At 54.4% G+C, this 23,607-nt stretch overlaps 1 protein-coding gene across 1 annotated transcript in view; it reads right to left on the bottom strand.

Annotated features, from left to right (window-relative positions):
• Window positions 1–968: 968 nt before the first annotated feature.
• The window catches only part of LOC145340392 (integrin alpha-5-like), a gene marked incomplete at its 5' end in the record, with an annotated part of 36,912 nt that continues 14,273 nt past the window's right edge, over window positions 969–23,607 (bottom strand). The window contains 11 exons of the mRNA XM_080184857.1: window positions 969–1,220; window positions 2,710–2,871; window positions 3,630–3,732; window positions 4,105–4,185; window positions 7,815–7,894; window positions 10,133–10,213; window positions 12,980–13,127; window positions 13,583–13,650; window positions 16,329–16,466; window positions 17,088–17,242; window positions 18,371–18,426. Coding sequence (XP_080040983.1) covers window positions 1,065–1,220; window positions 2,710–2,871; window positions 3,630–3,732; window positions 4,105–4,185; window positions 7,815–7,894; window positions 10,133–10,213; window positions 12,980–13,127; window positions 13,583–13,650; window positions 16,329–16,466; window positions 17,088–17,242; window positions 18,371–18,426 — 1,228 coding nt within the window. The remainder of the gene's footprint in view (window positions 1,221–2,709; window positions 2,872–3,629; window positions 3,733–4,104; window positions 4,186–7,814; window positions 7,895–10,132; window positions 10,214–12,979; window positions 13,128–13,582; window positions 13,651–16,328; window positions 16,467–17,087; window positions 17,243–18,370; window positions 18,427–23,607) is intronic.

Raw genomic sequence — 23,607 nt, 5'->3', positions numbered from 1 at the left:
GCCCTGGAACTGAACCATCTGCGTCCAGTCATTTCTCGGAAGCGAACGGCCGATGCAGGCCTTCAATACAATCCTGTTCCACTAGGGAATGTCAACCCAGCCCGGAGAGAAGCTGGATAATACAAGCACGGCTCCAATAAGACATAGGAGCAGAATGAGGCCACTCGGCCCATCGAGTCTGCCCCCCCATTCAATCATGGCTGATATTTTTCTCATCCCCCATTCTCCTGCCTTTTCCCCTGATCCCCTTATTAACCAAGAACCGATCTATCTCTATATTAAAGACACTCAGTGACCCGACCTCCTCTGCGGCAAAGATTCCCCACTCTCTGGCTGAAGAAATTCCTCCTCATCTCTGTTTTAAAGGATTTACCCTGAGGTTGTGCCCTCTCTGGTTCTAGTTTTTCCTACAAATGGAAACATCCTCTCCGTGTCCACTCTATCCAGGGCCTCGCAGTATCCTGTAAGTTTCAATAAGATCCCCCCTTCTAAACTCCAACGAGTACAGACCCAGAATCCTCAACCCGTTCCTCATACGACAAGCTCTTCATTCCAGGGATCATTCCTGCGAACCTCCTCTGGATCCTTTCCAAGGATCACGGGCAGGAGCCCATGGGTGTACAAGAGACCAAATGTAGCAAGGCGGTGGGGGGACCTCATTTTTTTAATATCCATTTGTGGGACATGGGTGTCGCTGGCTGGGCCGGTATTTAGTGCCCATCCCTGGTTGTCCAGGGGCAGTTGAGAGTCACCCACATTGCTGAGAGTCACAGGTAGGCCAGACCGGGGTAAGGACGGCAGATTTCCTTCCCTAATGGGAACCAGATGAGTTTTTCCGACAATGGGTCATCAGTAGATTCTTAATCCCAGATTTTTTTTATTGAATTCAAATTCCACCATCTGCGGGATTCGAACCCGGGTCCCCCAGAGCATTACCCTGGATTTCCGGATTACTAATCCGGCAATAATACCACTCGGCGAAACCCTCCTCTCGGAGGAAACCCGGAGACTTCCCTTGGGTCAGCAGAACGTGGTCTGGGCTGACGATCTCGCCGCACCTGCAGTTATAGGAAAGGGCAAACGTTCCGTCTTCCGGTCACGGAATCACTCACCAGAACCTCCAGATCCTGCAGCCGCTCCGACGTGGCTTCACGCCGATGAATGGAATGCTGCACTCTGTCCGTCGTGGCATTCAGTGCCATGGCCGGTGGCTTCTGTAGCTGGAGGGAGGAAGGAACAGGCAGCGTCAGAAGGCTGCTGGGAGGATGGCGATCCGGAGGGTGGCGTTAAGAGTGTGCCCTCCCGCCAACCCCTCCGCCCCCGCGACAGAGCCAACTCCTGACTCCCAGTACACTGGCTGCCCCCGCCCTCCACGACCCGCTCCCCATTCCCCCTTAATAATCCTTGTGTCCAGGCGAGACCCCAACCCTCGCTCACACGCGTAGGGAAGCGCCGTGCCCGCCCCAAAGGCAACCACCAGGAGGCAACGTTCCAGACATCAGTCCTCCCTCGCTGCTGCTCAACTCAGCAACACCCCAGTAGGCAAGAGGAGAGCGTGCGCAAGGCAGGGCCACACCAGGAAGAGAAAGAGAGCACGAGGGAGGATGGTGACTTGGAGGTTTAAAATTTATTTATTTGTGTCACATTAACACCACAATGAAGTTACTGTGAAAATCCCCCAATCGCCACACTCCTGTTCGGGTACACTGAGGGAAATTCAGCACGGCCAATCCACCTAAACAGCACGTCTTTTGGACTGTGGGAGGAAACCAGAGCACCCGGAGGAAACCCACGCAGACACGGGGAGAATGTGCAAACTCCGCACAGACAGTGACCCGAGCCGGGAATCGAACCCGGATCCCTGGCGCTGTGAGGCAGCAGTGCTAACCACTGTGCCACCGTGACACCCAAAGATGTGTAGGTTAGGTGGATTGGCCATGCTAAATTGTCCCTTAGTGTCCAAAGATGTGTAGGTTAGGGTGGATTGGCCATGCTAAATTGCCCCTTAGTGTCCAAAGATGTGCTAGTTAGGGGGATTGGCCATGCTAAATTGTCCCTTAGTGTCCAAAGATGTGTAGGTTAGGGTGGATTGGCCATGCTAAATTGTCCCTTAGTGTCCAAAGATGTGTAGGTTAGGTGGATTGGCCATGCTAAATTGTTCCTTAGTGTCCAAAGATGTGTAGGTTAGGGTGGATTGGCCATGCTAAATTGTCCCTTAGTGTCCAAAGATGTGTAGGTTAGGTGGATTGGCCATGCTAAATTGTCCCTTAGTATTGGGGGACTGGTAAGAGAAATACGTTGGGTTATGGGATAGGGCCTGGGTGGGATTGTTGTCGGTGCAGGCTCGATGGGCCGAATGGCCTCTTTCTGCACCATCGGGATTCTAGAATTTCCCAGGTGGAAAACGGTGATGGACGGAGAAGCCAAACTCACCAAGCTGTCTTTTCCCTAGGGAGAGTCCTGTCCCACTTCTCCCAGCCCCTGTCCGGCCTACCCACCACTGGCCAATCCTTCGACCAGAGGCGCCGCACGTGACCCACCCTTGCTCCTTGACCTCTGACATCACAAACCGCCCCCCCCCCTCCCCCCAGACCCGTCATAGAGGCTCAACAGGTACAAAGCCCTAATGACCGCAGACGCACGCTGTGGTCACAGTACGCACAGACATACAGGGAGCGGACAGAGCAAGGTGAAGCAAAAGTATCTTACCTTCAGCTGCTCAGGATTAAGCGGGCTGCTTGCTGTGCAGTTGTATATGGGGTTACCAGTAACGTAATCCGTCACGTACAGGAGACGCTCATTCTGAAAACTAACCGGACATGTCACGCGCAGTTCCAGGTAACTGATGGAGCTGGGACCACTATTGGTCAGCTAAAGAAATCCAAATGAAGGTGATTAAATCAGAGAGCACACCGTGTCAATCTGACAACCGTACTTAACAGAAAACACCAAGTATTTAAACCAGGGACACACAGTAAAGCTCCCTCTACACTGTCCCCCCATCAAACACTCCCAGGACAGGTACAGCACGGGGTTAGATACAGAGTAAAGCTCCCTCTACATTGTCCCCCCATCAAACACTCCCAGGACAGGTACAGCACGGGGTTAGATACAGAGTAAAGCTCCCTCTACACTGTCCTCCCCATCAAACACTCCCAGGACAGGTACAGCACGGGGTTAGATACAGAGTAAAGCTCCCTCTATACTGTCCCCCCCATCAAACACTCCCAGGACAGGTACAGCACGGGGTTAGATACAGAGTAAAGCTCCCTCTGCACATGATTTTAGCGGAAGGCTCTCTCTGGCTTTGCTGATCTTTGTATTTGGAGCCAGTTTATTTTTTCACCGTGTTGGTGTGGGAAGCCGGGGGCCTGGTTTTGGGGATGAGGTATCTGTGTGAGTGTGGGCCTGACTGTCACGGGTTCTGACACCGGCTGCCTCGCTACATGAAGCCTGGACAGTGAGAAAGGGAGACGGGCTGCCGTTCCCTGTTTGAGGCGGGAGACAGCACAGGCCAGGGGCTAAGCTCTGCAGAGAGGCGGAGGCCCCACTCGGAGGCCCGAGACTCCCATTGTAGAGGGGAGGCCCCGGCAGGCACCCAGCCTGAGCGGAGCTGAGCCAATACCAACCTCAAAGACATATTTGGCCGACGGGCCGACATCTTCCTCGTTCACCAGCTTGTTTTTGGGATTCCAGTTCGGGATGGGGAAATGGATCTCCACCGGGGGCGATCTGCTCGAGAGACAACAAAAAATCACCAGTTACACTCAGCAGGAGCCGGAGCAGAGGGAAAATGGGAGCGAGCCGGGGAGGGGGGGGGTCGAGGGCGCACGCCAACATGGTAAAAGAACCAACTCCGACTGCCCCACAATTCACCTCCCCCCACCCTCCGCCCCTGCCCCATTCCCCTGAGTGTTCCCTGCCTCCCCACACCTCACCCCCTGGTCACTCGACACAGCCCCGGGTGCGGTGGGGAAACGGGGGTTGGGGGCAGTGTCCAAGTCTCCAGCCATCGCCTCGCCCGCCAGGACTGGCTGAGCCCAGGATTCAAAGCAGCGCAACCTCCAGGCTGTCACAGCGAGGGAGTGCTCCGGTCATCCTTACCCTCGGATAGCCACTTGTGCCAACACTTCCACATCCAGTCTGTAGGGGACAATCTCGCTCCTCGAGTTGTTTTGGTTCTTACTGCAGAGAGAGATCAACATGATAAACAGTCACAGGCTGGTGACACACACCGCTCAGAACCCCAACCTTTCCATCCTAACTTAAAAAACTTCATCGCTGGGCTACGGGTGTCACTGGCTGGACCAGCATTCATTGCCCATTGTTCGAGGGCTGTTTAGAGTCAGTTAAAGTTAAAACTTTATTTATTAGTCACAAGTAAGGCTCACATTAACACTGCAATGAAGTTACTGTGAAACTTCCCTCGGCACCACACTCTGGCACCTGTTCCGGTCAATCCACCCTAACCAGCACGTCTTTCGGACTGTGGGAGGAAACTGGAGCACCCGGAGGAAACCCACGCAGACATGGGGAGAATGTGCAGCCTCCACACAGACAGTGACCCAAGCCGGGAATTGAACCCAGGTCCCTGGCGCCGTGAGGCAGCAGTGCTAACCACTGTGCCACCCTGCTGTGGCTCTGGAGTCAAATATAGGCCAGACCAGGTAAAGATGACAGATTTCCTTCCCTAAAGGGCATTAGTGAGCTGGCACAGTGGTTAGCACGGCTGCCTCACAGCGCCAGGGACCCAGGTTCGATTCAGGTCACTGTCTGCATGGAGTCTGCACATTCTCCCCGTGTCTGTGTGGGCTGTAGCATAATCTCACTGTTTTTAAACTCCATCCCTCTAGCAATGAAGGACAAAATTCCATTTGCCTCCTTAATTACCTGCTGCATCTGCAAACCAACCCCTTGAGATTCCTGCACAAGGACACCCAGATCCCTCTGCACAGCAGCATACTGCAATTTTTTACCATTTAAATAATAGTCCATTTTGCTGTTATTCCTCCCAAAATGGATGACCTCACATTTACCAACATTGTTCCCCATCTGCCAGACCCTCACCCATTCACTTAGACTATATCCCTTTGCAGACTTTCAGCGTCCTCTGCACACTTTGTCTGACACTCATCTTAGTATCATCTGCAAATTTTGACACACTACACGTGATCCCCAACTCCAAACCATCTATGTAAATCATAAACAATTGCAGTCCCAACACTGACCCCTGAAGCACACCACTCGTCACTGATCGCCAACAAGAAAAACACCCATTTACCCCGACTCTTTGCTTTCTGTCAGTTAACCAATCCTCTATCCATGCTAATACATTACCTGTAACACCGTGCACCCAAATCTTATGTAGCAGTCTTTGGCGCGGCACCTTGTCAAATGCCTTCTGGAAATCCAGATACACCACATCCACAGGTTCCCCACTGTCCACTGTGCATGTAATGTTCTCAAAGAATTCCACCAAATTAGTCAAACATGACCTGCCCTTCATGATCCCATGTCTTACTAATGGGACAATTTATATCCAGATGTCTTTCTGAATCTACCCTGTCTAACCCTGTTAGAATTTTATAAGTTTACCCCTTATCCTCAAACTATGACCCCTAGTTCTGGACTCCCCCACCATCAGGAACATTCTTTCTGAATCGACCCTATCTAATCCTGTTAGAATTTTATAAGTTTCTCTGAGATCCCCTCTCACTCTTCTAAACTCCAGTGAATATAATCCTAACTGACTTAGTCTCTCCTCAATGGCAGACCTGCCATCCCAGGAATCAGCCTGGTAAACCTTCGCTGAGCTCCCTCTATAGCAAGGACATCCTTCCTCAGATAAGGACACCAAAACTGCACACAATACTCCAGGTGTGGCCTCACCAACGCCCTGTACAATTGCAGTAAAACATCCCTATCCCGATACTCAAACCCTCTCGCTATGGAGACCATTCCAATCAGGAAGGGTAAAAAGCAACTTGATTGAAATGTTTAAGATCCTGAGGGGGGGGGATTGACAGAGTGGATGTGGAGAGGAAGTTTCCGCTTGTGGGAGGACGGGGGGGAGGGGGAGGTCACAGTTTAAAAATAAGGGGCCGCCCGTTTAAAACTGAGGAGGAGGAGAAATGTTTTTCTGCCTGTTTTTAAGACAGAGGTGGGTAGATGCTGGGGTGGACAGGAATATGGGCTCCAGGTTATAACCAGACCAGCCACGATCGTATCGAATGGTGGAGCAGGCTGGGGGGCGTCTTAATTTGGAAGGTGGTTCATAACGAAACGTCACAGGGAAGGACTGACAGGGCCTCGTTATCAGGCTGAATGTTGTTCCTCTCTTCAAGAAAGGAAATAGGAATGACCCTGGTAATTACAGGCCAGTTAGTCTTACTTCAGTGGTCAGGAAGTTAATGGAGAGGGTCCTGAGAGATAGGATTTATGACTATTTGGAAAGATGCAGCTTAATCCGGGATAGTCAGCACGGTTTTGTGAGGGGTAAGTCCTGCCTCTCAAATTTGTTTGAATTCTTTGAGGAGGTAACTAAGTGTGTAGACGAAGGTAGAACAGTTGATGTTGTATCCATGGATTTTAGCAAGATGTTTGATAAAGTTCCCCATGGTAGGCTGATGAAGAAAGTAAGGAGGTGTGGGATAGAAGGAAATTTGGCCGATTGGATAAGCAACTGGCTGTCTCATAGAAGACAGAGGGGAAAATTTCCAGACTGGAGGCAAGTTACCAGCGGTGTACCACAGGGATCAGTGCTGGGTCCTCTGCTATTTGTGACTTTTATCAATGACTTGGAAGAGGGGGCTGAAGGGTGAGTTAGTAAATTTGCTGATGACACCAAGATTGGTGGAGTAGTGGACGAGGTGGAGGGCTCTTGTAGGCTGCAAAGAGACATTGATAGGATGCAGAGCTGGGCCAAAAAGTGGCTGATGGAGTTTAACCCTGGTAAGTGTGAGGTGATTCATTTTGGTAGGACAAACTTGAATGCGGATTACAGGGTCAACGGCAGGGTTCTGAGGAATGTGGAGGAACAGAGAGATCTTAGGGTCCATATCCACAGATCGCTGAAGGTTGCCACTCTAGTGGATAGAGCCGTGACGAAAGCTTATATTGTGTTAGCGTTTATTAACTGGGGGTTTGAGTTTAAGAGCCGTGGGGGTTATGCTGCAACTATACCGGACTATGGTGAGACCACATTCGGAATATTGCGTGCAGTGCTGGTGACCTCACTATAAGAAGGATGTGGAAGCATTGGAGAGAGTGCAGAGGAGATTTACCAGGATGCTGCCTGGTTTGGAGGTAGGTCTTATGATGAATGGTTGAGGGAGCCCTGGCTTTTCTCTTTAGAGTGGAGGAGGATGAGAGGCGACTTAATAGAGGTTTATAAGATGATGAGGGGGATTGATAAAGTGGACTTTCAGAGACTATTTCCTCGGGTGGAAGTAGCTGTTACTAGGGGACATAACTATAAGGTTCATGGTGGGAGATATAGGAGGGATGTCCAAGGTAGATTCTTTTCTCAGAGAGTGGTTGGGGTGTGGAATACACTGCCTGTGGAGTTGGGACACTTTAGGAACTTCCAAGCGGTTACTGGATCGGCACATGGAGCACACCAGAATGATAGGGAGTGGGATAGCTTGATCTTGGGTTTGGACATAGCCCGGCACAACATCGAGGGCCGAAGGGCCTGTACTGTTCGACGTTTCTATGTTCAAATAAAAGGAAAAATTCAATTTGAGGCTTTCTCTTTCTGAATAACTTGACCAAGAGCGAAAGGGTCAGGAGACGGCCAGGCCCTGCAGACGTACCTGCGAATCTGGAGCTCAAATTCAATCGACGTCTTGTCATCGTGCAGCTGGTGGGCGGTAAATCGGAGACCTCCGGAGAGCTGCCCGGGATAAAGCACAAGCCATCAGTCAGTAACGGGCCTGGAGATCAGGGGCAAGAGTCAACCAACCAGCTCGCAACAATCGTGTGCACGCTATCGAACTTCCTTCCGCGGGCCAGGCTCTGCCTGGCCGAGTTTCCGAGGCCCCAGCAAGCTCCGCGGAGGCGAGGGTTGCCGCATGCAAGAGGGGAGTGCCTTTCCAGCACTGCTTGTGGGTTTGGAGCAGGAAGAGGTTCTCCACTTCTCTCCCCTTCCGAGTTCATAAGATGTCGGAGCAGAATTAGGCCATTCGGCCCATCGAGTCCGCTCCGCCATGGCTGATAGGCTCCTCATCCCTATTTTCCTGCCTTCTCCCCATAACCGTTCAACCCATTAAAAATCTCACTCCTTCTTAAACTGTCCCAGCATCCACTGCGCTTTGGGGAAGCGAATTCCACAGATTCACAACCCTTTGGGAGAAGGAGTTTTTCCTCAACTCTGGTTTAAATTTACTACCCCTTATCCCAAGGCCTCTGGTCCCAGAATCCCCCACAAGAGGAAGCATCCGCTCCACTTTATCCACTTTTCTCATCCTGTGTACCTCAATTTGATCTCATTTTTCTAAATTCCAGAGAGTGTCGGCCTAAACTGTTCAATCTCTCTCCATACGACAAACCCCTTATCTCTGGAATCAATCGAGTGAACCTCCTCTGAACTGCCTCCAATGCCTCTACATCTTTCCTCAAAATAAGGGGACCAAAACTCTGTACAATATGCCAGATCTTCTCCCCAAGCCCACCACGTAAACCTACTCCCCCGTTTGCCCGCCCACCCACCCACCCACCAATTTCCCTCAGACACCTCCCTCCCTGGAGACGGCCCTCTCCATCCCGCGCTCGTTGGGCCTGTTTCCCACGCCGTGTTGTTCTTGGTATCCCATCATGCCCCCGCAGTCCTGCCAAGTCACTCGCACCCATGCGATTTCCCGCCTCAGCGGCGCAAACCGCTTCGAAGAGGCGTGCATGCACAGTGGGGCGTCCAAATGTGACAACGCCCCACCCCGGGCTTCGCGACTGGGGCTGTCCCCCTCCCTGCCTGTTTTGAAATCGAAGCTCGGCAAATATCGGGGCCGTGCGCGCGCGGTTCAGAGAGACCTACACGTCCCGATTTATTTTTGTCCGCTTCAGTCCTAGGATACAGGCACGGTTGCCCTGAGAAACCAACGGTTGGCCTTCTGAAATCTTTGACATAGCAGCGTGACCCAAGTCACATCTAGGCCCAGACCAGCAAATTTCCTCCCTTGGAGACACCTTACTGAGCCAGTCGGGTTTTTAGCGACAACGCAGCACTTTTACGGGTGGAACGGAATTTAAACTCACAAAATGCCAGAGTGGGATTCGAACTCCTGCTCTCTGGTTCGAACAAGGAACAAAAAAAAAACAGGAACAGGCCCTTCAGCCCTCCAAGCCTGCACCGACCATGCTGCCCCTGTCTGAACTAAAACCTCCTTCCCTTCCGGGGACCATACCCCTCTATTCCCATCCTATTCATGGATTTGTCAAGATGTCCCATAAAACTCATTACCCTATCCACTTCCACTGCCTCCCCCGAATTCCAGGCACCCGCCTCCCTCTGTGTAAAAAAACCTGCCTCGTACATTTCCTTACCCCTCACACCTTAAACCTGTGCCCCCTAGTAATTGTCTCTTCCACCCTGGGGAAAAAGCTTCTGACTATCCACTCTGTCCATGCCCCTCATAATCTTGTAGACAAAGGATTATGAATCCTTACCTCTTGGTTAGTGGGCCATAAAATCATACCCTGCATCACTCATTTCTTATTTGTAACGGGGTTCGAATTGCTAGGCGACTACGCTCAGCAGAACACAAGGCACTTAGGAAGCCAAGTGTGCCTCTCCCCGTGTGGGTCTCTCTCTCCCTCTCCCCGCGTGGGTCTCTCTCTCTCTGCCTCTCCCCGCGTGGGTCTCTCTCTCTCTGCCTCTCCCCGCGTGGGTCTCTCTCTCTCTGCCTCTCCCCGCGTGGGTCTCTCTCTCTCTGCCTCTCCCCGCGTGGGTCTCTCCCTCCCTCTCTCTCTGCCTCTCCCCGTGTGGGTCTCTCCCTCCCTCTCTCTCTGCCTCTCCCCGCGTGGGTCTCTCCCTCCCTCTCTGTCTGCCTCTCCCCGCGTGGGCCTCTCCCTCCCTCTCTCTCTGCCTCTCCCCGCGTGTCTCTCTCTCCAGCCGCCTCTCCCCCGCCATACTCACGTTAGTTCCAGATTTCATGGGGTTGCCCAGGTCACACACCACCGTCTGATTTTCGTACGTACAGCTGAGTTGAGGTGGGCCCTGTAATCAGACGGACAAGTGGTCAGATGTGTCCGTGCGCGCGCAGGTACCGGAGACAGGCACGGGGTTGTGGGGGGGGTCCCAGCCTTCAACACAAAACAGGCAGGACATCACTCAGCCCGTTTCTAAGTTTTCGTTAGAGAGGAGGTGACCTAATTGGGGCATACAGGACGATCAGAGGATTGGATAGGGTGGACAGTGAGAGCCTTTTCCCTCGGATGGTGAGGGCTAACACGAGGGGACATAGCTTTAAATTAAGGGGTGGTAATTACAGGACAGATGTCAGAGGTAGGTTCTTTACTCAGAGGGTAGTGAGGGTGTGGAATGCCCTGCCTGCAGCAGTAACTCGCCAACTTTAAGGACGTTCAAATGGTCAGTGGATAGGCATATGGATAACATTGGAATAGTTTAGGTTAGAGGGTCATTAGATTGGTTCCACTGGTCGGCGCAACATCGAGGGCCGAAGGGCCTGTACTGCGCTGTAATGTTCTATGTTCTAACATCCTCCCAAAGCAGCAACTCCCGGTGAAGATCAGAAAGCTGGCCATCTCCACAGGGAAGCGGGGGGATGGCAGAGCCTCGGGGGGAAAGAGATACCAACATGACACAAGCTGGCAGCCAAGGCTGGTGACCGAGCCGCGGGATTGAGATTGTTCTCGAACCACGTCCCCAAGAATAAGATTCAATCCATTTAAACCCACACCCAATATTCCACAACAAGTCAGAGACATCCCATCCCATCCCATCCCAGGACAGGGACAGCACGGGGTTAGATAGAGTAAAGCTCCCTCTACACTGTCCCCTCATCAAACACTCCCAGGACAGGGACAGCACGGGGTTAGATAGAGTAAAGCTCCCTCTATACTGTCCCCTCATCAAACACTCCCAGGACAGGTACAGCACGGGGTTAGATAGAGTAAAGCTCCCTCTACACTGTCCCCCCATCAAACACTCCCAGGACAGGTACAGCACGGGGTTAGATACAGAGTAAAGCTCCCTCTACACTGTCCCCTCATCAAACACTCCCAGGACAGGTACAGCACGGGGTTAGATAGAGTAAAGCTCCCTCTACACTGTCCCCCCATCAAACACTCCCAGGACAGGTACAGCACGGGGTTAGATACAGAGTAAAGCTCCCTCTACACTGTCCCCCCATCAAACACTCCCAGGACAGGTACAGCACGGGGTTAGATACAGAGTAAAGCTCCCTCTACACTGTCCCCCATCAAACACTCCCAGGACAGGTACAGCACGGGGTTAGATACAGAGTAAAGCTCCCTCTACACTGTCCCCCATCAAACACTCCCAGGACAGGTACAGCACGGGGTTAGATACAGAGTAAAGCTCCCTCTACACTGTCCCCATCAAACACTCCCAGGACAGGTACAGCACGGGGTTAGATACAGAGTAAAGCTCCCTCTACACTGTCCCCCATCAAACACTCCCAGGACAGGTACAGCACGGGGTTAGATACAGAGTAAAGCTCCCTCTACACTGTCCCCCATCAAACACTCCCAGGACAGGTACAGCACGGGGTTAGATACAGAGTAAAGCTCCCTCTACACTGTCCCCCCATCAAACACTCCCAGGACAGGTACAGCACGGGGTTAGATACAGAGTAAAGCTCCCTCTACACTGTCCCCCCATCAAACACTCCCAGGACAGGTACAGCACGGGGTTAGATACAGAGTAAAGCTCCCTCTACACTGTCCCCCATCAAACACTCCCAGGACAGGTACAGCACGGGGTTAGATACAGAGTAAAGCTCCCTCTACACTGTCCCCATCAAACACTCCCAGGACAGGTACAGTACGGGGTTAGATACAGAGTAAAGCTCCCTCTACACTGTCCCCCATCAAACACTCCCAGGACAGGTACAGCACGGGGTTAGATACAGAGTAAAGCTCCCTCTACACTGTCCCCCCATCAAACACTCCCAGGACAGGTACAGCACGGGGTTAGATACAGAGTAAAGCTCCCTCTACACTGTCCCCATCAAACACTCCCAGGACAGGTACAGCACGGGGTTAGATACAGAGTAAAGCTCCCTCTACACTGTCCCCATCAAACACTCCCAGGACAGGTACAGTACGGGGTTAGATACAGAGTAAAGCTCCCTCTACACTGTCCCCCCATCAAACACTCCCAGGACAGGTACAGCACGGGGTTAGATACAGAGTAAAGCTCCCTCTACACTGTCCCCATCAAACACTCCCAGGACAGGTACAGCACGGGGTTAGATACAGAGTAAAGCTCCCTCTACACTGTCCCCATCAAACACTCCCAGGACAGGTACAGCACGGGGTTAGATACAGAGTAAAGCTCCCTCTACACTGTCCCCCATCAAACACTCCCAGGACAGGTACAGCACGGGGTTAGATACAGAGTAAAGCTCCCTCTACACTGTCCCCCATCAAACACTCCCAGGACAGGTACAGCACGGGGTTAGATACAGAGTAAAGCTCCCTCTACACTGTCCCCCCATCAAACACTCCCAGGACAGGTACAGCACGGGGTTAGATACAGAGTAAAGCTCCCTCTACACTGTCCCCCCATCAAACACTCCCAGGACAGGTACAGCACGGGGTTAGATACAGAGTAAAGCTCCCTCTACACTGTCCCCCCATCAAACACTCCCAGGACAGGGACAGCATGGGGTTAGATACAGAGTAAAGCTCCCTCTACACTGTCCCCCCATCAAACACTGTGTTGTGTTTGAGAAGATAACAGATATTCCCATATTCCCCTCAGAATTCTGGAACTTGCCTCATTCCGGACAATTCCGCTGTATTCCGCTTCCGGTGGCATGAAGACGTAGAGTTCGGCCTCGTAGGCTCCACCCTCACCCTGATTCCTCGCCTCAAACATCAGCGTTAGTGGGTTCTCATCTCCCAGGTACACCGTCTTCTTATCCCTGCCGGGGGAGCGGAGTTACACATTACAGCACAACGGGATCGGACTGCCCCGTCCCCCACCGCACACGTCACTGACTGCATCCTTCCCTCTCCCGCCGATTGGTGTCGGGGAGCGCGAGCGGAGGGGCCGTGCAGCGAGGGAGGGGGAGGGCAAGCAGGTGCAGGCCAAACAGCGAGGGCAATGCATGGAGTCGGGGGGGGGGGACACCAAGAGAGGGGGGGAGGGGGAGACACACCGAGAGTCGGGGGTGGGGGGGTCACAAAGCAAGGAAACCGGGGAGGGGACAGAGAGAATGCGGGGTGGTGTTGGGGAACTGAGCGCTGGGGTCAGGGGGCAACCAAGAAGGGGTGGGGAAACGCAAGGAGCAGGTTTCGAATTCTCTGGAACACACTCTCTGCCGCAGCAGACATCTTGCCGTGGTATAACTGGCATCCGGCTGCGAGTGGAACTTACCCTCGCACCGACAGCTGGAGGTCTGGCACACAGATGTTGTCATCGCCACAGTCCAGCTGTATCTGCGCCTGTTTAAAGTTCACAAGAGAGAGAGAGAGGTGAGTCGCAGCGTTCAGTGCGAGCGCCCAGTAACCCAGCCTTCCGCACCCTGCCCGCCCAACTCCGGGGGGGGGGGGCGGTGGGGTCAGGCTTCTGAACAAGCAGATCCAAATCGCACCCCTCCCCAATTAGGATGGGCCCTGCGAATGATACAAAGCCCGCACGTCACATTGTGAACGGAGAAAGAACGGCTACAATGATTTAACAAGAATGGCAATAGTGGCTTCAAAATGGCTGTTCTGGCTGAGAGCTAAGCATGCTGGGATTTTTGGCCAACTTACAGACTAAAACCAGATGCAGGTGGTGAAGTCGCTCTGGTGTAAGGGCTGTGATCTGAAGCTTCCCAGATAAGGGAACTTGTTTACATTAACCCAGACACTGCGTCTCTGATTTATACAGGACCTGTCAGCGAACCAAACGTCATGGCATCGTTCAAAAGAGTCATGTGATCAGTTCCTGGTTATGCAGTTGGCCGGATGACAGAATCTTCCGGAAACAAGTGGAGATTTGTGGATTAAGAGACACGTAAGTCCTTTGTTTGGCAGCGATAACTCCAAGAGAGAAACATCGGAAGAAGACCTGTGCCCTGAAGGATGCTTCAGAGAAGAAGATAGATGCTACATCGAGGATATTTCTTGGCTAAGGTATCCCTAAACTCAGTAGTTCCTATTTTCAATTAAAGTTCAGTTGAAAGTTAGAGTTAAAAAACCAGATGCCAAGTCATAAAGTTGTTCTGGTGTGGGAGCTGTGACCTGAATCTTCCCAGATAAGGGAACTTGTTTATATTAACCCAAACACTGCGTCTCTGATTTATATGGGACATGTCAGTGAACGAAACATAATGGCATCATTCAAAAATAATTTTATTGGCTGTTCAAGCCACGTGATCAGCTTCTGGTTACACAGTTGGCTAGATGACAGAGAATCTATCGGAAGCGGGTTGTGGATAAAGAGACATGCGAGTCCTTTGTTTGGCAGCGATAACACCAAGAGACCAGCACTGGAAGAAGACCTGTGCCCTGAAGGATGCTTCAGAGAAGGAGAAGATAGATTCTACATCGAGGATATTTCTTGGCCAAGGTTTTCCTAATCTCAGTCGTACCTATTTTCAGTTAAATATTTAAAAGTTGACATTCAGTTAGAATTAAAGATCAGCAAAGAGTTAATAAGTTGCAAGTGTACGTTCGAATTGGTACCAGGAGTATGAAATGAAGATTGAATTCCTGTCCTTGTTTGTCTCATTAGGAATGCTTGCAAGGTGTTTAACTTAAAGCTGTGGAACAGAATTGATATCCACACACTGTCATTCCCCGTGTTGTACAGCCTGTGAGCTGGGCCCCGGCGAGAATGGCGACTGATTACTACGTGACACAGAAGGCCTCAACTGAGACCTGCGGAGCAAACAGGCCGGCGGGCAGTGGGGACAAGCCCTTGGCATCGTCACAGCTCCTCGCGAGCCCCAGGACAGTGTGAACACGGGTCGCACAGGAGCGCAATACCAAACTGATACCCCCCACCCCTCCCCCAGCCAAGGAGGTTACTGTCACAATACAAATCAAACCGCAGTGGGGGGGGGGGGGTGACCAGTCAGGGAGGGTTCCACACTGACAACTATTTGAATTGACAGAGCGCCCTTTAATAAAAAGTTTATTGATTAGTGTCCACAAGTCGGCTTACATTAACACCGCAATGAAGTCACTGTGAAAATCCTCTAGTCGCCACACTCCTGTTCGGGTACACTAAGGGACAATTTAGCATGGCCAATCCCCCTAACCTACACATCTTTGGACACTAAGGGACAATTTAGCATGGCCAATCCACCCTAACCTACACATCTTTGGACACTAAGGGACAATTTAGCATGGCCAATCCACCTAACCTACACATCTTTGGACACTAAGGGACAACTTAGCATGGCCAATCCCCCTAACCTACACATCTTTGGACACTAAGGGACAATTTAGCATGGCCAATCCCCCTAACCTACACATCTTTGGACACTAAGGGACAATTTAGCATGGCCAATCCACCCTAACCTACACATCTTTGGACACTAAGGGACAATTTAGCATGGCCAATCCACCTAACCTACACATCTTTGGACACTAAGGGACAACTTAGCATGGCCAATCCACCTAACGTACACATCTTTGGACACTAAGGGACAATTTAGCATGGCCAATCCACCCTAACCTACACATCTTTGGACACTAAGGGACAACTTAGCATGGCCAATCCACCTAACCTACACATCTTTGGACACTAAGGGGCAATTTAGCATGGCCAATCCACCCTAACCTACACATCTTTGGACACTAAGGGGCAATTTAGCATGGCCAATCCACCCTAACCTACACATCTTTAAAGTGTGGGAGGAAACCCACGCAGACACGGGGAGAACGTGCAGACTCCACACAGACAATGACCCGAGCCGGGAATCGAACCCGGGTCCCTGGTGCCGAGAGGGAGCAGTGCCAAGAACTGTGCCTTCCCTTCACATGTTGTAGAAACGTCCCAAGGTGCCTTGCAGGAGTGCTCCCACAATAACACACACCACCACGTGGGGATACTGAGTGGAATCTTGCTTTCCCCACTGGGGTGCTATCCCAGTAACCCCCCCAACTGAGAGCGACACACAAGCACGTACCTCTTGGGTCAGGTAGTCACGTGTAGAGTAGCTGAGAATGGGCTGTAGGCCGTGGCTGTCGACCGGGGTCATGGGGTCCAGGCTGAAGTTCATCGCGACTTGGATCAGCGAGAGTTTATCCCGGAATTCCTTCTCCTCCTGCCAAGAAAGGAGTCGCGCTCAGATCACACCCACAACGCTTTCCGACTCAGCGTACCATCGGGGGGGGGGGGGCCAGGAGGGGTGGGGTGATGTGGAGACACACCAGAGGGGCTCTGGGGGAAGCCCTGGGGTCCTCCCAGGGCCCTGGGAGGAGGAGGAGGAGGAGGAGGGGAGTGGGCACAGAGGGGCCCCTGGGGAAGGGGGGGTGTGCCACAGAGGGGACCTACATTGTGTGGGGGGGGCGGACACCAATAGAGGGAGGCCCCGGCTGGGGACAGAGGGAACCTACCCTTGTAACCCAACACATTTACCACGGCCAATCCACCCTAACCAGCACGTCTGTTGGACTGTAGGAGGAAACCCATGCAGACACGGGGAGAATGTGCAGCCTCCACACAGGCAGTGCGCCAAACCGGGAATCGAACCCGGGTCCCTGGCGCTGGGAGGCAGCAACGCTAACCCACCGTGCCACCCCAAAGTCCCAGTCGATAGGGCATGCTGCACCTCTGCCAGGATTCTCACTGAGCCGTGGCCCGGGGGCAGCGTGCCACGTTAGATTGCCAGCGGGCACACACGTTCCAAAGGAGAAGGGGAATCCCGGGAGCAGCTGGCACTTACCCGCAGATAGATTTTCAGATCTTGGCAGCTTTCTCCGTGCCCGTTGCGGATGGCGACGCTGTCCTGGTAGGTGGCCTGGCGGCTCTCGAGGAAGAGCGCACGCTTTATCGCTCCTTTCTGCTTCAGACTGTCCAACTCCACTTCCACCTTGAACCCTACAGGGAGAAGGCCAGGTCCAGAGCGCAGGAGGGGGAGGGGAGCAAGATGGAGGCAGAATCGAGCAGAGAGGAAGGGTAGGAGATGGATAGAGGGGTAAAGAGACGCTCACTCAGTGCTCCTGCGTTGGTGCCAGCCAAACACCAGCCACCCCAGTGACTGCAACAGCCATATTTCCCACCTCACAACTCAACGTAAAAACATCCTGACCCCACGCAAGCTCACAACACTCACCCCCGCGGCACTCCCTCAGTGCCCGCCCTCCGACAGCGCAGTGCCCCCTCAGCGCCCGCCCTCCGACAGTGCGGCACTCCCTCAGCGCCCACCCCCCGACAGTGCGGCGCTCCCTCAGAGCCCACCCCCCGACAGTGCGGCGCTCCCTCAGCGCCCGCCCTCCGACAGTGCGGCGCTCCCTCAGCGCCCGCCCTCCGACAGTGCGGCGCTCCCTCAGCGCCCGCCCTCCGACAGCGCAGTGCCCCCTCAGCGCCCGCCCCCCGACAGCGCGGCGCCCCCTCAGCGCCCGCCCTCTGACAGCGCGGCGCCCCCTCAGCGCCCGCCCTCTGACAGCGCGGTGCCCCCTCAGCGCCCGCCCTCTGACAGCGCGGTGCCCCCTCAGCGCCTGCCCTCTGACAGCGCGGTGCCCCCTCAGCGCCCGCCCTCTGACAGCGCGGTGCCCCCTCAGCGCCCGCCCTCTGACAGCGCGGTGCCCCCTCAGCGCCCGCCCTCTGACAGCGCGGTGCCCCCTCAGCGCCCGCCCTCTGACAGCGCGGTGCCCCCTCAGCGCCCGCCCTCTGACAGCGCGGTGCCCCCTCAGCGCCCGCCCTCTGACAGCGCGGTGCCCCCTCAGCGCCCGCCCTCTGACAGCGCGGTGCCCCCTCAGCGCCCGCCCTCTGACAGCGCGGTGCCCCCTCAGCGCCCGCCCTCTGACAGCGCGGTGCCCCCTCAGCACAACACTAGCCGGTGTGACGGAGCTCGGCAGCGCAGAGTAACCCCAAGATTTAATGATTTTCCCACGTAACCAGTGTGGGCTGGTCGGGTACTGATTAGACGCAGAAATTAGTCATAATTGTGTGACTGAGTGGAAGTGTATCACAGAGGGAGGGTAAGGAGCCAGCCGTCATACTCACCAATCCATTCGGGTACATGTTTCCCAGAAGCACTGAGACAGAAGCTCACATTGATGCTGTAAAGGAGAATAAAAGGTGAGCATTGAGATAGCGCCGTCCTGGGCCAGGCGTTGCCTCCAAGCCAATGAAATGCCTCCGACCTGCGACGCCAAGGACACAGCAACCAACCAAAGCGAGGCAAGCGCCCAACAAAACACCGCAATGTGCGAACAGACCAGTTTTGAGACGGAGATGGAGGGTTCAGGAATGTCTGGATACAGGGGTCGGGCGGGGCGAACCCGAGCGCGGCAAACTCAAATCTCAGCAGCGGCCGAGATCGTTTCCCTCAGAAAGGCCAACTCTTGGTGCCGTCCGAGGCAGCTCCGCAGCGCAAACCATCAGACGCCAGCGGGTTGCCAGCCCCGCACCCTTCCCGAGGGCAAGGGTCAAAGGTCAAGCCCTGGTCTCCTCCTGGGCAACAGTTGCCCTTGGTTCAAAGGTCACCCAGGACCGCCTGGCACCAATGGGATGCGAGGCCAGTCACAGTGCCTAGGTAGGTTGAGCAGGATCGAGGGGCCCCCCCCCTCACAGCGAGGTGCCGGGGCAGGGGGGGGAGACGAGGGGGGGGAGATGGCAGCGAGGGGGGGGGGGAGACGGCAGCGAGGGGAGGGGGAGCGGGGGGGGAGACGGCAGCGAGGGGAGGGGGAGCGGGGGGGGAGACGGCAGCGAGGGGAGGGGGAGCAGGGGGGGAGACGGCAGCGAGGGGGGGGGAGCGGGGGGAGACGGCAGCGAGGGGGGTGGGAGCGGGGGGGAGACGGCAGCGAGGGGAGGGGGAGCGGGGGGGGAGACGGCAGCGAGGGGGGGGGGAGCGGGGGGGGAGACGGCAGCGAGGGGAGGGGGAGCAGGGGGGGAGACGGCAGCGAGGGGGGGGGGAGCAGGGGGGGAGACGGCAGCGAGGTGGGGGGAGCAGGGGGGGAGACGGCAGCGAGGGGGGAGGAGCAGGGGGGGAGACGGCAGCGAGGTGGGGGGAGCAGGGGGGGAGACGGCAGCGAGGGGGGAGGAGCAGGGGGGGAGACGGCAGTGACGGGGGGGGAGACGGCAGCGAGGGGGGGGGAGCAGGGGGGGAGACGGCAGCGAGGTGGGGGGAGCAGGGGGGGAGACGGCAGTGACGGGGGGGGAGACGGCAGCGAGGGGAGGGGAGCAGGGGGGGAGACGGCAGCGAGGGGGGAGGAGCAGGGGGGGAGACGGCAGTGACGGGGGGGGAGACGGCAGCGAGGGGAGGGGAGCAGGGGGGAGACGGCAGCGAGGGGAGGGGAGCAGGGGGGGAGACGGCAGTGACGGGGGGGGAGACGGCAGCGAGGGGAGGGGAGCAGGGGGGGAGACGGCAGCGAGGGGGGGGAGCAGGGGGGGAGACGGCAGTGACGGGGGGGGGGAGACGGCAGCGAGGGGAGGGGAGCAGGGGGGAGACGGCAGCGAGGGGGGGAGCAGGGGGGGAGACGGCAGCGAGGGGGGGGAGGCAGGGGGGAGACGGCAGCGGGGGGGGGAGCGGGGGGGGGGAGACGGCAGCGAGGGGGGGGGAAGCAGGCAGCGAGGGGGGGGGCAGGGGGGGAGACGGCAGCGAGGCACCGAGGGAAGGGGGGGGGGGGGAGCAGGATTTTATAGCGAGGGGAGTCAGTAACAGGAAGATGTTTGGTTCGGGAGAGGGTTAATCAAGGGGATATATCCTCTCCCCAACACTGCCCTCCTTGGAGTTCAACTGGCGAACGGACAGGGTTAAAATCACTCCCGTTCCCCGAGGCTGTCACAGATCGGAAACTAAAACACAGGCCTCTGGATCACGTCACGAACCTGCAATCACAGTCCGCGCGCTGTGGGGGCCCTGCGGGAGGGAGAGGGAAAGAAGCCAGCTCACAATTCCAGCCATTCTCCCACCTCCCCGTCCATTCACAAAGCTTCCAGCTGGATAACATATCCGCCGGCTCCCGGGAACGCTGCCTAACACACGGCAGCTGATGTGAATTATACAGCGTGTCCCAGTGGGGGGGCTGACTGAGGGAGGGGGGGGCGTATAACTGACATCTTGGCAAGTCTCTCGCCTCAGCGAGCCGAACCCGCAGTCCCCCTGGCAGTCACTAGGTGCAATGTTGCGCCTCGAAGCGGGCGCTCAGTTTACGCCACTCTGGGCTGCCAGGCCCCAGTCCAAGTTTGCCACCGATGCAGAGGTGGGTACAAAATGATCCCACGCACATGTGGGGAGGCAGGAGTATAGGCCACTCGGTCCCTCCAGCCTGCTTCCCCATCATGGCTGGTCTGATTGGAACCTCAACCCCACATTCTTGCCACCCCCCCACTCCACTGTTAACTGAGAATCTACTGAAGCCCCACCTTGCACTGCTCCCTTACCAGTAAGCCCCCCACGGAGAAATATCCCCCTCTCCCCACCCCCATCAATCGCCTCCTCTTCATTTTAAAATCGAGAATCGCAAATGGGGACTGCCTGCAATCCCAGCGGTGACCACCACTCCCACCTGGCGCTGTGGCACCACAAGAGCCACCAGCCAAACAGATGGCTGGGCTTTCTCCGAAGTGGGAGGTGAGGTTGGGGTGGGGGGGAGTCTTTCTGACCCTCAGGGGCAGAAACACCACCCGTCAGCCCAGAAGTGACCAACCAGCCATTAAGTGGCTGTGCAGGAGTCGGTATTTCCCCAAGTGGGAACCCTCCAGATATTTTAGTGGGGGAGTGGGAGGTGAGATTATGGCGTTCTGTGTAGTCCAGCTGATAAATACCTCTTCTCTCCCAGTACCCAGGCCCAAAGAGGGCACCTCAGCAGCATGCACAGCTCAAAGATCCATCGAGACCATAAGAAATAGAAACTCAAGGCCATTTGGCCCCTCGAGCTTGCCCCACCATTCAATAGGATCGTGGCTGATCCGACCGACATCTCTCAATTTCCTGTCCCTTCCCTGTAACCCTCGATCCCCTGACTGATCGACAATCTCTCTATCTCAGCCTTAAATATACACAGAGACTCTGCCCCTCATCTCTCTGTGGCAAGGAGTTACAGAGACTCAACCCTGAGAGAAGAAATACCTCCTCATCCCAGTCTTAAATCAGTGCCTCTTTATTCTGGTCCCTGACTCTCGTGAGGGGAAGCATCCTCTCAGCACTTATCCTATCAAACCCTCACAGCGCCAGGGACCCGGGTTCGATTCCCGACTCGGGTCACTGTCTGTGTGGAGTTTGCACATTCTCCCCGTGTCTGTGTGGGTTTCCTCCGGGTGCTCCGGTTTCCTCCCACAGTCCAAAAGATGTGTAGGTTAGGGTGGATTGGCCATGCTAAATTGTCCCTTAGTGTCCAAAGATGTGTAGGTTAGGGTGGATTGGCCATGCTAAATTGTCCCTTAGTGTCCAAAGATGTGTAGGTTAGGTGGATTGGCCATGCTAAATTGTCCCTTAGTGTCCAAAGATGTGTAGGTTAGGGTGGATTGGCCATGCTAAATTGTCCCTTAGTGTCCAAAGATGTGTAGGTTAGGTGGATTGGCCATGCTAAATTGTCCCTTAGTGTCCAAAGATGTGTAGGTTAGGGTGGATTGGCCATGCTAAATTGTCCCTTAGTGTCCAAAGATGTGTAGGTTAGGTGGATTGGCCATGCTAAATTGCTCCTTAGTGTCCAAAGATGTGTAGGTTAGGGTGGATTGGCCATGCTAAATTGTCCCTTAGTGTCCAAAGATGTGTAGGTTAGGTGGATTGGCCATGCTAAATTGTCCCTTAGTGTCCAAAGATGTGTAGGTTAGGGTGGATTGGCCATGCTAAATTGTCCCTTAGTGTCCAAAGATGTGTAGGTTAGGTGGATTGGCCATGCTAAATTGCTCCTTAGTGTCCAAAGATGTGTAGGTTAGGGTGGATTGGCCATGCTAAATTGTCCCTTAGTGTCCAAAGATGTGTAGGTTAGGTGGATTGGCCATGCTAAATTGCTCCTTAGTGTCCAAAGATGTGTAGGTTAGGGTGGATTGGCCATGCTAAATTGTCCCTTAGTGTCCAAAGATGTGTAGGTTAGGGTGGATTGGCCATGCTACATTGCTCCTTAGTGTCCAAAGATGTGTAGGTTAGGTGGATTGGCCATGCTAAATTGTCCCTTAGTGTCCAAAGATGTGTAGGTTAGGGTGGATTGGCCATGCTAAATTGTCCCTTAGTGTCCAAAGATGTGTAGGTTAGGGTGGATTGGCCATGCTAAATTGTCCCTTAGTGTCCAAAGATGTGTAGGTTAGGGTGGATTGGCCGTGCTAAATTGTCCCTTAGTGTCCAAAGATGTGTAGGTTAGGGTGGATTGGCCATGCTAAATTGTCCCTTAGTGTCCAAAGATGTGTAGGTTAGGGTGGATTGGCCAGGGAAACGGTGCAGGGTAACGGGGGTGGGGAAGATGCACTTTTGAAGAGTCAGTGCAGACTCGATGGGCTGAATGGCCTTGTTCTGCACTGTAGGGAGTCTATGATTCTACATTTCAATGTGATCTGCTCCAATGGAGAGTCCCAAGCTGTTCCATCTTCCCTCAGAAGACAATCCCCTCCGTACGGGGGAATATCGCAGTGAGCCTTCTCTCAATACATCAGCAAAGGCATCTCACACCACAGGAAGTCGGGGGCCTATCACACAGCAGGATGGGAGGGCAAAGGGAACACGCTCGCGTGCCATTCCCCACTCCGACCAACGGGAATGTCTCAGCACCGAGAGACATTCCCGAGAAAGGGAAAGGCTGCCGCTACGCTGAGGTATCATGGACTATCCCTCTTCTTAGCCTGTCCTGCAATCCGTTCCTAGCCCCAGCAAATATCACAGAACCCCTACAGCACAGAAGGAGGCCAGTTGGCCCTTTGTGTCTGTGCTGACCACAATCCCATCCAGCCCCTATCCCATAACCCCATACATTTACCCAGCTAATCCCCCTGAAGGGGCAATTTAGCATGGCCAATCCACCTAACCTACACATCTTTGGACACTAAGGGGCAATTTAGCATGGCCAATCCACCCTAACCTACACATCTTTGGACACTAAGGGACAATTTAGCACGGCCAATCCACCCTAACCTACACATCTTTGGACACTAAGGGACAATTTAGCATGGCCAATCCACCTAACCTACACATCTTTGGACACTAAGGGACAATTTAGCATGGCCAATCCACCCTAACCTACACATCTTTGGACACTAAGGGGCAATTTAGCATGGCCAATCCACCCTAACCTACACATCTTTGG

The sequence above is a fragment of the Carcharhinus amblyrhynchos genome, unplaced genomic scaffold (genome assembly GCF_965287045.1).
Source record: "Carcharhinus amblyrhynchos unplaced genomic scaffold, sCarAmb.v2.hapA scaffold_974, whole genome shotgun sequence".
Lineage (NCBI taxonomy): Eukaryota > Metazoa > Chordata > Chondrichthyes > Carcharhiniformes > Carcharhinidae > Carcharhinus > Carcharhinus amblyrhynchos.
This window is presented reverse-complemented; position numbering and strand designations above follow the sequence as displayed.